We start from the raw sequence: 16592 nt of genomic DNA on the forward strand, positions 1-16592 counted from the left end.
ACTTACGTAAATGAGAGATTTAATTTTCAACAAATTTGCAAAACAATTCTCCAAACATGTTTTCACTTTGATATTATGGAGTATTGTGTGTTGATAGGTGAGGGGGGAAAAATAATTGAATCCATTTTGAATTCAGGCTTTAAGTCAAGGGGAATGAATATGATCTGAAGGCACTGTATGTGTGTATTCAGTGTGTGAAAACAGAGGCAGTGTTCAATTGTGAAGTCTTAAGTGGGTCTGCCCTGACGCAGTGTCTAACGGAGGCGATAAGCCTTTCCTCTAGTTAACGTCTGGCCTTAGAGCAGTCCTGTGGGTCGTCTGCCGGTTGGGTGCCCCTCTCCAACCTTCAGCTCTCAGCCACAGGATATTATTCTGGGCCGGATTAAAGGGACCCGTTTAAACAGATGGCCCGCTCCGTCTCCAAGCCCAGAGAGCTGACCCCCAGGGTCCCAACACCATCAGTCAGACCACAAACTGGCTACTAAGCCCCAAATCACTTTGCAGAATATGGATGTGGCTATGCTGTTTTTCTTTCACACCTCAGGAGTGTACTTAAAGGGATATTTTGGCAACGAGACCCTTTATCTACTTCCCCAGAGTCAGATGAACTTGTGGATACCATTTTTATGTCTGCGTGCAGTTTTAAGGAAGTTGCTAACTAGCTCCAATTGCTAACTAGTGTTAGCGCAATGACTGGAAGTTTATGGGTATCTGCTAGCATGTTGTTGCGCTAATGCTAGTTAGCCTTGGCTCGCAAACTTTTAACTTCCTTCATGTTGGACACAGAAACATACCAATGTTATTTACTAGTTCATCTGACTGATAAAGGGCCTCATTGCCAAAATCCCAAAATATCCCTTCAAAGAGATGTTCCGGAAGATAGAAAAATACCTTCTTTTTTTTTTTAAACCTCCTGTTTTGGGCTCAACGTGCCATTTGTGTGGCTCATACATGCATAATTAACAATCTACAATCCTCTCTCAGTGGAAAAAGCCACAGAATCCTTACATTCTTCAAAAACAAATTAAAAAAATAACAACCCCTTTTTTTGCTGGTAGTTACTGTCTTGTCTCATTGCTACAACTCTCGCACGGACTCGGGAGAGACGAAGGTCGAGAGCCATACGTCCTCAGAAACACAACCCAACCAAGCCGCACTGTTTCTTAACACATCGCACATCCAACCCGGAAGCCAGACGCTCCAATGTGTCGGAGGAAACACCGTACACCTGGCTACCTGGTCAGCGTGCACTGCGCCCGGCCCGCCACAGGACCGGGAGCCCAGAGACTCAGAGATTCTGGGTTCAAACCCAGAGTCTCTGGTGGCACAGCTAGCACTGCGATGCAGTGCCTTAGACCACTGCGCAACCCGGGAGGCCACTGAATCCTTACATTCTAACCTGCCATCATTTAGTACATGCAATCTACGTGCCCATTCCAGTCATGTAGTGAACGTGCGCTCTGAGTCAATGTTTCAAATGACTGCATGGCTAACCATTAGATATTATAATTATTTTCATGTTAACAGTGATAATACATAGAATAAATCGATCAAATCCATGCATCAGAAGTTAGAGAACATTAAAGTTAGATCTGTTAGACCTCGATAGTAGTTTCTTTTCATTAATGCTTTTCTCTGCAAACCACAAAATGTTGTTCTCAAAAGATAGCATTGTACCCACACAAATATATTAGAAGATCATTGTCAACCTGATCAGAAACACTATGGTCACAACCTGTATCTCCTAAATGGTGTATCTTGTTTGTTTGATTTTTGGAATTAATTGTGCAATAGGCTTTAAGGTTTTTCACAAGGCATGCGTCCATCTATCCCATTTGCGAATCGTGAAACGACACACAACTTTGATGTGCTTGAGAAATGTATACTGCAAACTTTCATCCACTTTTTATAGAGGAAAATATATACCTTTGTATCAACAATCCATCCAAATCAAATAATTCCACGCATCCACTATTTGTCTTTAGACTTTGACACGTATTCCATGAAGTTAGGTAATCCAATGCTGGGATCACTGCAGCTGTTGATTGCCAGCGATCATCATTTATCACATTGGCATGTGATATAATCAACACACTTTCTAGGAGTAGGACATTTGATGGAAACATATAAGTATACATTTTCCGTTGTATAAAATTACATTATCACATTTGCTTGCTCATTTGAAATACTATTCTGATGAGGCCACGTGCTATAACGGGAACTATCCTGCAACAATCGGACTTGATGGAAAATGTTGATTGGCAGGTGGAATGATGTTTAATGAGGTTGCAAGGTTGAGGAGGGATCAGGTCAGCACAGTATTGCCCAATGAGTTTCCGAGGTGAGCCCAACATGCATACCACATGAACAACCCCAAAGTTTTTTTTTTTTTTTTTACTTAAAAAAAATAAATAAATCATTTTTACATATTTTTTTACATTCTCTCTTTGGGCATTCGCTCCAGAGGCTCAAACAATTGTGCACAATTTTCGGGGACCCGTTTTGGCTCGTGAGCGCTACTTTCAAAACTACTGGCTGAAATTTAACAAAACCTTTAACAGATCTTTAAACAAATGTACTTTTCTCACATGCCAAGCCAGTAGCCTGCACTCTGTTTCTTTCTAGCCACTAGGCCCATGGACTCCTGGGTTGTAATTCATTTAATGCACACCATAGCAAAACATTTTGCAACATTAAATGGAAACAAGGGTTTCTTATGTCTTTTTCAGGTAAGTCCCTCCATGGTTCGGCCTGTTTGCTTCAGTTTGGTGCCCATGTTGACTCCTGAGTCCTGACACAGAGCCTTTTCCTGCTCCATCTCTTTCGTTCCGTCCCAGCCCAGCAGTTTCTTAACATTGCTTGCTGTCAGCTCTAATCTCAAACCGTTGATCTAGGGCTGCATTCTTCCCTCGATTACTCGTGGCATGTTGTGCATTAGAGTAGCATCGCCAGATTGGCCACTCGTGTTGTGTGTTACCCATTACGGAGAGAAAGTAGAGGGCGGTAACTTTAATCCTAACTTATGTAACCGACCGTGGTGGTAAAAGGCGAGTCTTTGTGTGGTTAGGATTTTAGTTGTTCATTGTTTGGTTCATTACCTCTTGCAGCTTTAGTGACCTAGAGGGACAGTTTGAGGGGAGGAGATGGGAACATCTTGTCAGTAATCTTCTGCAGAAGGCCTGGCCCCTCTGACCCTAGAAGACTAACATGTCCTTTCTTATATCCCTTTCATACCAAGACAAATCCCCATGTGCTTTACCGTAACATCTTCTTTATACAGTCTTTTGTTTATATCTGAAGGGTTAGGGGGGTAGAAGATACGGTACAGTAAAACATGCCTTGAGACCAATGTAGGCCTAAGCATTTTAGAGCACTTCAATTGAGCTGATTTATGAGTGTCGTCCCATCCAATTAGCATCTGTCAATTACGGATAGGATTACGAATACAAATGTGGCCAGATCAGCACACTCCCACTCCTCACCGGTGCCGCCTACGTGCTTGGATGTATTTAATTAAAGGGGGTATACCCGTGGTAAATAAGGGACTGTTTGAAAGCGGGCCATATTTATTACAGGTAACGTTTTTTTTCGGAAATAGGTATTAGGGTGGCTCACAGGGTTTCCCACCATGGCTTTCTCTAAAGTTGCCATGTATTGTAAACAAATATTTTTTTTACTTTCAGAATATTGGAAGAACCCCTTCAAAAGGCATCTAACCATCCACAGGGAGAAAATGCACATGAAGGTGCACCAAAATATTTTCTGTCACCCCCCACAATCTTAACTCCTCTATGTACAGAGGTGACTATATTTAAATATGAGTTAGCGACAGGGTAAATATGAATGGCGACAGGGTAAATATGAAGGGCGACAGGGTAAAAATGAAGGGTGACAGGGTAAATATGAATAGCGACAGGGTAAATATGAATAGCGACATTGTCCGCCCCGCCGGTGAGGTACAGGTATGCTGCGAACAGAAGATGTTTATTCTCACCTTAGCCTCTTTTTCCCTTCCTCTTAGCTGTTGTGTGGTTCTTGTTGTGTACCTGTGACATCATTGCGTTATCTGTAAAACATACAATATATTGCTTTTATATATATTTAAAGGGTATAGATTACTCATGGTGTGAATGTATTCTATTGGTTTCATCTGTGACATCACAGTCACAATTGAATTGATGATTGAGTCGATAGAAGTTCAGTAGAGTAGTTTTAAACTGTGACTTAGAACTATCAAATCATTCAGTAAAAGTATATGTCTGATCAAGTTGTCTCTCTTCTTGCCAACTGTATGTCCCAGGCCTGGCTGTGAGGTGTTTCTGTCGGTCTGTGTATCTGACCTATACAGTATCTGTAGACAGAGGAAGTAGAAGCGGAGGGGGAGACTGGCCAAAAACATTAACAAGGGCCCCAATCTCTTGTCATCTGATATTAGAGCATTTTATAAATGAAACCCATCTTATCACACAGTAAAATAAGTGTTTTGTCAACCTCCTCCTCTACCTCCCTCGTATGTTTTCTTAGATCCAGACTGCACCTCACTTCCTCGCTTTCTCTCTGCAACACAAAAGATTCACAAAAAGTTTCCATGCCTGCAACATCAAGTGGTCTCTCAAAACAAAAAGTACACGGCTGGAACGATATGAGGGGGCGATGAAAAATGCATGCAAACGAACAAAAACCGAAAACCACTGCATACCATTGTGGAAGAATGGAATGGACCCGGGCTTTAAGCTATCTCACCAACCGCTTTGTGAATGAGACAAGCACCCCCAACCGCCAACGCTATATAAGGCAATGAAATGTGTTTTGTTTCGATGTGCCCCTACTCTCCAGGGGGACGTGGATGCTCTCGCTCTCACGCTCGCTCTCTTCCTCGCTCGCTTTCTTTCTCTCTCTCTTTTTGAAACATCAATTTTTTCTTTGCAACTTTTTTTTATTTTTATTTTTTTTTATCTCTAAGCCAGATGATACATCTGCCTCTGCTGTTGCTCGGCACTGATTGCGATTGCTGGCCTGTTGCGCTACGTATAAACCATGGTAAATATTTATTTTGAGATCATCAGTTGGGTAAATGAATCCATGAACTGTACGGGCCTTCAGAGCCAGTGCTTTGTGGAGGCCGCTCTGGAAGGAGTTACTACATAGTGGATGTGTTTAAGGTCAGAAAGTCAATGCCATTTGTGTTTATTACAATGCTCATTGATTTTGTCTCAAATCCATCAAAACTTCCTTCTCTCCTCCCTTCAGCTGCGAGAGGCAGCAGAGCAAACAAGAATTCTCTAAAGATTGCTTCCAAGCAGCTTTCTGTTTAGGGAAAATGTTCCATATGAATGTTCAAGAATAGTCTCGTTGGAATCCACATGCTTTTACAGGCATTCATCCACAAACGGATTTAGGGTTTAAGATGTTATGCTTTTCAGATGCCTTTATATCTTAAATCAAGGACTGAATGTCCTTAAGTATCTAAAGTGCGTACTTATTTGAATCGTAACTCCCAGTAATCCCTAGGTGTCATTTTCACTCGTCGTCCTCATGTTGTAGAAAAGGTAAAGTTGTTATGGTTCAGTGTGCTTTCCGGAGGGGTGGGTGCCAGCCTGGTGGTTGCACTGCCCCAGTGAGGGCATAGGGGCCTGGGACTGGTCCACCCCCTCACACCTTGTGATCCAGGGGCCCATGTAGGGCCTGATGTGATATGATGGGCAGGCCCTCCTATCCCCAGACTGGTTGAGCTGATAAGGGTGCAGACATGCGTTAAGGGCTGGGAAGATAACAGCACTCACCTAGGGAAGTGCTATATAAGATTCTTCCATCACAATCACCTCAGACCGATAAAGCTGTCAAAACGGCTTTGCCCTGACGGTTCCAAGGACAATCACCAACGGCTATCGCTATCTTCCCAAGCAGGTTGAAAGGAAGAAAGAAAAAAATGAAAGGAAAGTGAATGGTTGTAGTAGAGTTTCCTCCTTTCTTAGTGTGACATCATTAGGAGTTATGTCTGACCCCACATACTGAAGATACAGGAGTGATGAATGTTGGTCTGGGCTCCATCCTCCTACCACACACAGTAATATCCTGAGGTGTCTGAGGAATAGCTTTAATGCAGGTGCTTCTACACCTGCATTGCTTGCTGTTTGGGGTTTTAGGCTGGGTTTCTGTACAGCACTTTGAGATATCAGCTGATGTACGAAGGGCTATAATAAATAAATTTGATTTGACTTTAATAAAAAAAAAAAAAACATGGAAGTAGCTGGAGGCACCATAGATTTGTGGAAATATCTCTGCGAGCTGGATTAGTTTTAAACCGAGCCTATGGAGGGTCAGGCACTAAACCCACTAAAGGAGGCAGTTCCAGGAAGGCTCTGAGGGACTGCATACCTAAGCGTTTTATAGACTGTCCCATAAAGTTACTAAAATCCTCCCACTTTCATGACCACAGGCCCCGTTCTCACTCTGCAACCATAGCCACTTTCCCCACTGCAACCACTACGAACTCCAACCACAAGTGGTAGTTGCATCATAAGAGGGTAGCCGAAGTTGCGTTTTCACTCATCCATATGTAGTCCATGGATTAATACCCAGAGCTGCTGCTCTCACATGGACCACATTCAAGCTCAACCAGTGGGTATGCGCTGCACCTGTGTAACACCCCTCCACCCCCAAAAGTCCTATGATGTATGTAGCCTAGGTGACTTATTGGCAGACAACTAGCTGCCTTGTTCAGTATGGATGGAGGAATGGAGTTTTTAGCCTCACTGATTTAGCCAATTACCTAATTTGAGAAAATGGACTAAAGAAAGCAACAGATATGGGAAACATGAGTAAAGAGGGATGTGTATCTGAAAGGGCTGTAGCTCCACGCCACCCTACTTAATGTAACCTGAGAGAGAGACATGTTTGGACCTACAGTGGGGCAAAAAAGTATTTAGTCAGCCACCAATTGTGCAAGTTCTCCCACTTAAAAAGATGAGGCCTGTAATTTTCATCATAGGTACACTTCAGCTATGACAGACAAAATGAGAAATTCCAGAAAATCACATTGTAGGATTTTTTATGAATTTATTTGCAAATTATGGTGGAAAATAATTATTTGGTCAATAACAAAAGTTTATCTCAATACTTTGTTATATCCTTTGTTGGCAATGACAGAGGTCAAATGTTTTCTCCATGCAGATCTCCTCTAGAGCAGTGATGTTTTGGGGCATGCTTCACAGTAGGTATGGTATTCTTTGGATGCAACTCAGCATTCTTTGTCCTCCACACGCGACGAGTTGAGTTTTTACCAAAAAGTTATATTTTGGTTTCATCTGACCATATGACATTCTCCCAATCTTCTTCTGGATCATCCAAATGCTCTCTAGCAAACTTCAGACAGGCCTAGACATGTACTGGCTTAAGCAGGGGGACACGTCTGGCACTGCAGGATTTGAGTCCCTGGCGGCGTAGTGTTTTACTGATGGTAGGCTTTGTTACTTTGGTCCCAGCTCTCTGCAGGTCATTCACTAGGTCCCCCCGTGTGGTTCTGGGATTTTTGCTCACCGTTATTGTGATCATTTTGACCCCACGGGGTGAGATCTTGCATGGAGCCCCAGATCGAGGGAGATTATCAGTGGTCTTGTATGTCTTCCATTTCCAGAGGAACTTCTTAAAGAAGAAGTTACAGGTCTGTGAGAGCCAGAAATCTTGCTTGTTTGTAGGTGACCAAATACTTATTTTCCACCATAATTTGCAAATAAATTCATTAAAAATCCTACAATGTGATTTTCTGGAATTTTTCTAATTTTATCTGTCATAGTTGAAGTGTACCTATGATGAAAATTACAGGCCTCTCATCTTTTTAAGTGGGAGAACTTGCACAATTGGTGGCTGACTAAATACATTTTTGCCCCACTGTATTTGGTTACAGTCGCGTACAGAAGAAAGAAGTCTGTAGTCACAATTTTGAAATTGTGGTAAACCGGGAAGACCAAAAGTCTTCTTCTCAGATTTGTGCTCCGAAGTGAGGTGTTGATGAATGAGAGGATGATTGAGGAATTCTAAGAAAGAAACATAGTAGGCTATAGATACATTTTAGACCGAAGATGTGGCTGAATATTCCCATTTAAGTTATACATACTAGAGGAAGGGGATACCACCAACCCTCAGTTTACTTGTTCCCTAATGACAATTTAAAAGACCCCAGAAGTGGAGTATGAAAGATCACGGAGCATTTTGGCACCACTATGGGATTATTCACAGTCCTGGCCCCTTAAGACTCTTTGTGGCTTCCACCAAGTCCACTGATTCAGCCCAAAGCCAGGAGAACTCTGCAATCTGAGGCTACAAGCTGTGAAAATGCACTGTATGTTTTGGCAGGGGTTTTGGTGCCTTGATTGACAGAAGACTACTCGTAGTGGTTTGGGTCAGGAATCTGCCTTAACATTATCTGGGTTAAGAAGTGCTGCAAACACAGGCCAGGTCAGGCAGCGTGTACTAAGGTTTCTCCTAGGGATTGACTAGCAGCGATTGGGGGGATGGAGATATGAGGAGTATGGAACAGCCCACTCCTGACAGAGGTGGAATGATGTGGCTGGAAAAATGGTGGGTTGGGGAATGGGGGCTGAAGTGGTCCCATTGAGGGAACATGGTGAAGGAGAATTTTACTAACGAGAAATGAAAAGCACATCTCCATCAGGAGACCAGACCCCAGACCAGACGGTAGAGTCATTCATACTGTAGATGAGAGGGACTGAATCTGGAACTGCCGGCCACACTGCCACATCTAACACTTATCTCCTATTGAGCGTGTCTGTAAATTAGACAAAACCAGGATGGTTTCGAGTCTCTGACAATATTATTGCTAATGGCTGCCTTCCTCTTGTGTGTGTGAGAAGGACCCTCAGATCTCAGCCTGGTGTGATGGTTGTCTGTTCCTCTTAAACCATGTCGCTGGGGCTGCTGTGTTGTGGGGAGCAGCTTGGTCTCCCTCACTCCCCATGAGGCCTGGAGCTGTTGAAACCATACTTGGAGAGTTGATCAAGTCTGTGATTGATAGCTGCAATAAAGTTCTGGCTTGTCTTTTGGTATTGTTGTTATTGTTCCCTCCCTATCTCTCCAGAGAGGACAATGAATGAATGAATGGCGTTAGTATCCAAAGGTTTTGGGAAAGTCTTCCGTGTTTGTGGTGAGTGTTTTATTAAATGGTCCGTTGAGGTTTCTCTCAGTGGTCTGACTTTAATACTTTCAGGTCCATAGGGCAACATTTGATCCTTAAATCGTGGTTAGCTATATTAGAAAATAATAGTGACTAAAATACTGGTGGGTTATTTGTGGTTAATGGGTATTTAAGAACTTGATACGTCCCCTGAGTCTGTAGGAATACATCTGAAGACTCATTTTAATGAACTTTGTTCTTTCAATGTTCTCAATAACCGCTTTGTCCTTTGTTCCTTTGGAACCTTCATTAACTTTGAGACATTTGGAGACAACACGGCACAACAATGTAGATTAAACCCCGGTAAATCAGGAAGTGAAACAATGAGGGAAAGAAATCATCGCCACAGAGTTAAGAACCCCATGTGGTCCATCATAACTCATACCTCCTCCCTCTGCCCTCCAAACAAACCTAACTAACATTAACAAATAGCACAGCGAATAAACATGCTAACAAGATGGCTGACATTACACTGTCCGGAGTGTCCGCCCTCTGTTCTTGTGTGTTTATTTATTTAGCCTACTGATATAAATCTGTCAGCATCACATTCAAGCATCCTCTATTATACAGTACATGTCTATTGAGTTCCTGAGGTGAAGAGCCTAAGCTCCTATCCTGATGTTGTTCCTCCCTGTACTTTCCAGGCTCCACACGGCCCAGAGAGCCATCAAGCAGACCCAGGTGACCGTGCAGAAGATCGGCAAGGATATTGAGGAGAAACTGAGGACGACAACGGCCTGCACCAAGCGTGTGAGTCAGCCAGCAAAATACAGATCTTCCACTGATCTCTTCTCATCTGCAACTCATTCTCTTGCAAACCCATTATCTACGTCGTGCCAGTATCACGTGTTTATGTGCTAACTACAATAGTCAGTTAGTTAGATGAGACCTCTGGCTATGAGAACTGAAATATACTTATTTAAATTGTATTTAAGATAATTGTGCTGAACCAGATCAGCAGCTACTCCTGTATTCAGCCAAAACGACCACCTCTAACCCTCTATTGCAGGGGGGCTTTTTAACAAGACACCCACGATTTGTCTCCAACCTCGTCTTTATCCTTGAGTCAAATCAAAACTAATAGAAAGCAAGCATATTTAACATTTTTGGAATTTGCAGCCACACTGCTGTGAAAATGGAGCGGTAATCCTAGGTTTTGAATGTTGTGTTTATTGTAAGTGCACACTTCACAAGCTCCTGTTATAAAAGCCCTGAGGCTCTTGACACCTCCATGTTTTGGTGCTCAAGGTATATGCTACACTATTACGTTAAAAGCAGATTTGTGCAGATAGGATTTACCCCCCCTGCCCCCCTCCTCCACAGCTTTCTTTTAAAGCAGGGATGGGCAACTTTGAGTTGGGTGGAGGCCACAAGAAATCTGAACTCTTCATGGGGGGGCTGTAGTGGCTCATGTGTCTGCGTACCCACATCCATACCCATACATGCAGTCAACTGATTTTTGCAATCAATCTATTTGTGCAGTTAAACTACATAACTCTCTTAACTAAATGCATTCAACCAGTAGCCAGGGCCGGCCCCAGCCTTTTGGGGGCCCTAAAAGAGATTTGTTTATTGGGCCTCCCCTTGCCTGGCTACCCAGACTCCTTGCTACCACCAAATTCTACCACCAAATGTTACGAGGTTAGTTTCCTATCCACTATGAGTCTGGATCTGAGTACCTCCCCGACCCTTCACCGAATGCGAACACATTCAGGACCGTCTGATTGTTCCAGAAACCGATGGGTTGTACCAGACCCAGTACACACATAGTTTTGGTTAGAGACAATCCATTCGCTAATGACTTTGTTTTGTACAACGCCCCTCATGCCCCACAAACGACTTCAGTGATGGCGGTTTCAGACTGAAGTATGTTGCGACCGACAGAGCAGCGGAAGAATTGAGTGTGAGTCGTCAGGCTAGGCCACTCCACGTCGTGGCAAAACCTTTTACTGGGCCCCAGTCTTGGCAATGGAGACAAAATGTTACGTTTGAAAGTACATTTCCTGCAATTTTGCTATTGGGTGAAGAGAACATGTTGCAATTTTGCCATGGGCACAGAGAAAAAATGTGCCGTTTTTAAAGCTTATTTCCTGTAATTTCACATATTTGTCCATGACTTATGCCATGTTAATATGATATCTGAGTGAGAGTGACTAACAAAATCAATGGGGGGCACCTGGAGGTCAGTGCCCCTGGGCACATGCCCTGCGTGCCCAGTCAGTATTACTTCAATTTTAGGGAACTGGCTGGACTAACTTACCGATCTAAAAATTGTTATCTGACAGGGCTCATTGAGTGACCGTCAGCGACTGCCAAAACAAGGACACCATATCTGTAGGAGTGTGGCGGCAGTCTGAGGAGACTGCTCCAACAGTCTCTTCTTGTTGTTCACCTCAACACCTCAGACATCTGTCACCCTCTATCTGTCTCTCAGCCTTTTGATATCTAAATGTTGTGTTCTTTACCGTTGAATTAGTCTGACTACTTACCAGCACCCTCAGGCAGTCCGATGATGAAGGCCCACACACACACAGAGCACAACTCTCCTATTGAAACAGGCTTGTGGCTGGTACTTCACCTCAATGAAACATTCCAAGGCTTTTCAGAGTTCACCTCAGCTAATAAATCATGTTATACCTCCTTCAGATCAGCTCAGCCCCCGCTGCTCTCTCTGTGTACTGTAGCTTAGACCGCTCCTTTTAATATCATTTTATTGAGTTAGTGGTTTCAAAAGAGGGGAGCATTGTGTGTGTCTTACACTGGGTCTCCCTCTCTGTGTGAATTCTCTCTGTTAGTATCCCTCTCTCCCTCAGTCTGCCCACGCCTTCTCTTGTCTGTGTGGGATCAAAGAGTGCAGAGGTGAGGCCACCACCACGGCCCACCGTGGCCCTTTCACCCTCTCACCCACACTCTGCCATTGATCTCCAGGGTTACGGCCAGGTTATTCCTCTGTCGCTGTTGACTCAGCTGACCGACAGAGTCTTTGATGTCCTGGGGCCCTTCAAACAGGCTGTAGGACATGCATGCACGAATGAAAGCACACACACCATGCACACACACACACACACAGGTAGGTGCGCATTTACGCACACGCACACACACACACACTCACGCAAACACACACGCGTGCATGCACACACACAGTCACGTATTCGCATGCACACAGACTACATACAACACACACACACACACACACACACACACACACACACAGGCGCATATTCACATGCACACACAGACTACATACAACACACACACATTGGCCACACCCTACCTGTCAACTCTGGACCACAGGAGGGCGGTGGTTCGTGGTTAACACGCGAGCTGCAGTATTCCTGCACTACATATGGGCTGTGACACTCAGGGAGATGGAGGTTTTATCTGGCCTGTCTGAGGGACTGACACCCGCTCTTTTCCTACAAAAGCCTCATAAGACCTCGATAAGAGGCCTATCAGCGTTTACTCTGATCCTGGCTGCGATCGCCGTCTCTGTGTCTGTCTGTGTTTGTGTGTGTTGATACCACATGCTGCTCTAGACAACTGGCAAAATAAAGGTGCTCTCTAAGGTTAATTTTTGGTGAGTCGGAGGATGGAAGAATGCAGGACTGATTGGGACCATCATATCAAGCAGCCAGACTGGGAAAGGAGAGAGCTGCTCAGGCACCTTGGTGGTGGATTATGATACCGATCAGAGGAATCGAAGGGGGTTTGAGATGGAGGAGGATGAGCGCTATTCGCTGTATACCTGTCGCAAGACCCACTGCTTGTTGTTTATTTATAAAACACTGTTAGGCCTCACTCCCCCCTATCTGATATACCTACTGCAGCCCTCATCCTCCACATACAACACCCACTCTGCCAGTCACATTCTGTTAAAGGTCCCCAAAGCTCACACATCCCTGGGTTGCTCGTCTTTTCAGTTCGCTGCAGCTAGTGACTGGAACAAGCTGCAACAAACACTCAAACTGGACAGTTATCTCAATCTCTTCATTCAAAGACTCAACCATGGACATATTTACTGACAGATGTGGCTGCTTTGCGTGATGTATTGTTGTCTCTACCTTCTTGCCCTTTGTGCTGTTGTCTGTGCCCAATAATGTTTGTACCATGTTTTGTGCTGCTACCATGTTGTTGTCATGTGTTGCTGCCATGCTATGTGGTTGTCTTCGGTCTCTCCTTTATGTTGTTGTTGTCCTTTTTTTAAACATATTTTTTATCCCAGCCCCCGTCCCCACAGGAGGCCTTTTGGTAGGCCGTCATCGTAAATAAGAATTTTAACTGACTTGCCTAGTTAAATAAAATAAAATAAAAATCCCTCTATCCATCCATCCATCCATCCCTCTCTCTCTCTCCTCTTATCTTCCCCACCTATGTGCCCAGCGAAGGAGCAAGCGCTGTTCTTCATTTGGGGTAGTACATCCAGGGCTGGAGGGGTCCTCCCAAAAGGGTCTTAAATGAACCCCAGATAGAGTGAGATGTTAGGGGCTGATGGAGACACCCTGTGGTGGCTGGACATGTTGACTAATGACCTGCATACTGAGAGCTCTATCCAGGTCTACCCAGGCCATGGAGCATGTGGTGAGCTAGATGTCACCCGACACTCGGTGTTAGGAGGGAGAGTCATCTGGTGTTGATGCCAGCACTGTGTGTGTATGACCCTGAACCACCTCCTCCCAACACCAAAAGCCTGCTAGGATACTTATGGTGTACTGTACAATTTCTGAGATGGTACCACATTTATCACGTCACCTCCACAATAGTTTGTGTCTCATGATAATTTCTCATATGCCCCTTCCTTCCCTCCAATCGAGACCATTTGGAAGCCATCTGGAAACACACACAAACACACAGCTCAGCTTCACTCTTACTGCTCTGACAGTCTGCAGTGTTTGATATGGTGATAGACTGGAACGTCAGGCTGTGTTTATTACCCTCATGGGGCTATAGGGCTACCCATTCATTCACAGCAGGATTCAGTCTGTCTGTCCACTCAGATGTAATCATTGTCTTGTGTTTCACTGGCCCTGCCCCCTCCGTCACCCCTGTGCCCTGCAGTTCCTCCCTCAGACATGATCAATCTACAGCCAGCTGTCTACCGACCAGGGAAGAGAAGGGGTTATCTTCTACCTGGAATGGCCTTGGATGGTTAGGACTGTCATACGATGCCTAACTGTAACTCAATGCTCCCCTCCCCACCAAGAAGGTGAAGTTAGGAAGACAAGGATGTTGGATAGTCTGAAGCTGTCAAATGAAAGGAGTGCTAAGAGGATGCTCCCTCTTCCTCTTCAGACTTTCTGACTCCAGTCTTGCTAAAGCCCTGCTAAAGACAAAGCCTGTCTTTACAAAAACACTCTGCAGTGTAAGAGAAAACGCCAGAAATTTGGTTCGTCACGATACCAGTATCTCTATACTTGGATGCATCGTGGCAAGGAAACAAAGCCTGAAGCAGATGTAGTTGTTTTTTTTAGAAACAAACAGCATTATGTTGTCACATTTGTTTATTTGGCAAGCTATAGCACCCATAATTTTACATGAAGTAGGTTTTTATAAGACCATAGAGTTTAGTCTAATTTGTGTTTTTATTTTTTTGCCATGGAAAATCTGCTATCGTAGTATCGCGATACTAGTATTGTGATAACCTTACTAGAAATGAAGCTCCCATCAGGACAAGTCTGTTGGTTAGTCTGCAGCTGACATGAGTGAATAGGTGATGTTGGTGGTCTCTTATCTTCCTCTCCTCCTAGACTTTGACTCAGCTCTGATAAAGCCCAAGCCTTTCTTAACATACAGCCTTCAATGTAAGAATAAAGGGCAGAAGTGAGGAAGTTCTAGTCAGGATGTGGCAGCTAAGGGCCCAGCCTCTTCTCTCCTGACTGCAGTCAGCTTTGCTGCAGGCCTTAGTGAGGGTTCAGCCACAATGTCCGTCCCAGAAGGAACCCTTCACAAAGCACACTCAGCCTAACCCATCGGCACGGATTCCTACCTCCACAAACGCAAGTGCATCCTGCTCTTGTCCACAACTTCTATCAGATACCATTTTGCTGCATAACATCCTGGTCCTTCACACCAGTTAGTGTGGTATTGTTTCTCTCGCTTGACAGTGACCTTATCTCACTTTTGCCCTCTGCATGAGGGAGATTTTACCGTAATTCTATTACCAAACTGTATCTGCACAGTTTTTCCAATAAATGTTAACAAAATATTTGTATTTACTGTGTAAATAGTTAAAAGTAGTCATTGTGCATAGAGTTGTATGGTTTGAAATCAATGGTTTTTGTTTGGCATACATTTTGAAATGAAAAATCGTAGTGTAAGTGTAATTCCGTTACCGTGGAATTTCTCATGAGGATCTCCGATTTCTCTCGTGGAGGCTGTTTTAGGGGTTGTTTTGAAATAATTTGTTTGAGGGAGGGAGGGATCAGCCAATGAAGTTGCAAGTCCCACTCAGTTGACTAAATTAAAATGGTGGAAGCCCTCAATGGCGCTGCCCATGCAAATATATTATTTTGGCCACTAGAGTCCTCTGTCATTCTCTGTGGGCCCCACTTGTCTTCGCTCATCCAGGATTACCCGTGTCTTTTGGGTTAGTAGAGGCGTATTGAATGAGTTCGTTACGTGATTGGCCCTAGATTACATGGTTTGTTCTACAGGACCTAATGGGGGTATGGTGGTAGGCGGGGACAATTAAAAGCACTTGCTGTGGTGAATCGCTATGTATTCTGTCTCTTTCTGTTTATCCTTTTTCTCTTCCTTGATCTTTCGTCTCTTTTCTATCTCTTTCTTTTCAAATGTTTCTCTCTCTCTCCATACCCGCCTCTGTTTGCAGAAGAAGGAGCGGGAGTGTATGCAGCTGCGCCTGGGAACGCTACGCAGTGAGCTGGAGAGACAGAGGAAAGCGCTGGGCCGGGAGACAGACCTGCGGCAGAAGGAGAGAGCAGTGCTTCAGAAGAAAGGTAAATGGCATTTGGAGTTGCACCTTAAGACACAATAGACAGGCATTTCCACAAGGCCACAATTTTAAATTGCGTACATTGTGGAACTGGGGGTTCACATGGGATTGTATTCCTAATACGTGCTTTACACAGGGTGCGTTCTAAACAGCACCCTATTCCCTATATAGCTCACACTACTTTTGGCCAAAAGTAGTTCAATACAAAGGAAACATGTGGCCATTTGGAACGCAACCCACAGACAGGTACACTTTGGGTCAGCCAACAGCTATTCTTGGTGTGCTCTACTGTATTTTACTGCATATTCCACTCCAAACATTTACAGTAGAGTACACTACAGCACCTCACATACAGGAAACCTCTTTCACTGTTGAACGTCTGGAGGCTCTGAGTCACTCCTTCACGGTGACTGTTTTCCCTGGCCGTGTGACACTTTCGGACAGAGAAAT

General features: G+C 44.1%; 1 protein-coding gene across 1 annotated transcript in view; it reads left to right on the forward strand.

The window, feature by feature from the left end:
* LOC110533664 (UV radiation resistance-associated gene protein) overlaps positions 1 to 16592 on the forward strand; it is a 138579-nt gene that overhangs the window by 17092 nt on the left and 104895 nt on the right. The window contains exons 7-8 of the mRNA XM_021618097.3: positions 9838 to 9943; positions 16020 to 16146. Coding sequence (XP_021473772.3) covers positions 9838 to 9943; positions 16020 to 16146 — 233 coding nt within the window. The remainder of the gene's footprint in view (positions 1 to 9837; positions 9944 to 16019; positions 16147 to 16592) is intronic.

The sequence above is a fragment of the Oncorhynchus mykiss genome, chromosome 10 (assembly GCF_057628025.1).
Source record: "Oncorhynchus mykiss isolate SJ-2025 chromosome 10, ASM5762802v1, whole genome shotgun sequence".
In the NCBI taxonomy this organism is placed as follows: domain Eukaryota; kingdom Metazoa; phylum Chordata; class Actinopteri; order Salmoniformes; family Salmonidae; genus Oncorhynchus; species Oncorhynchus mykiss.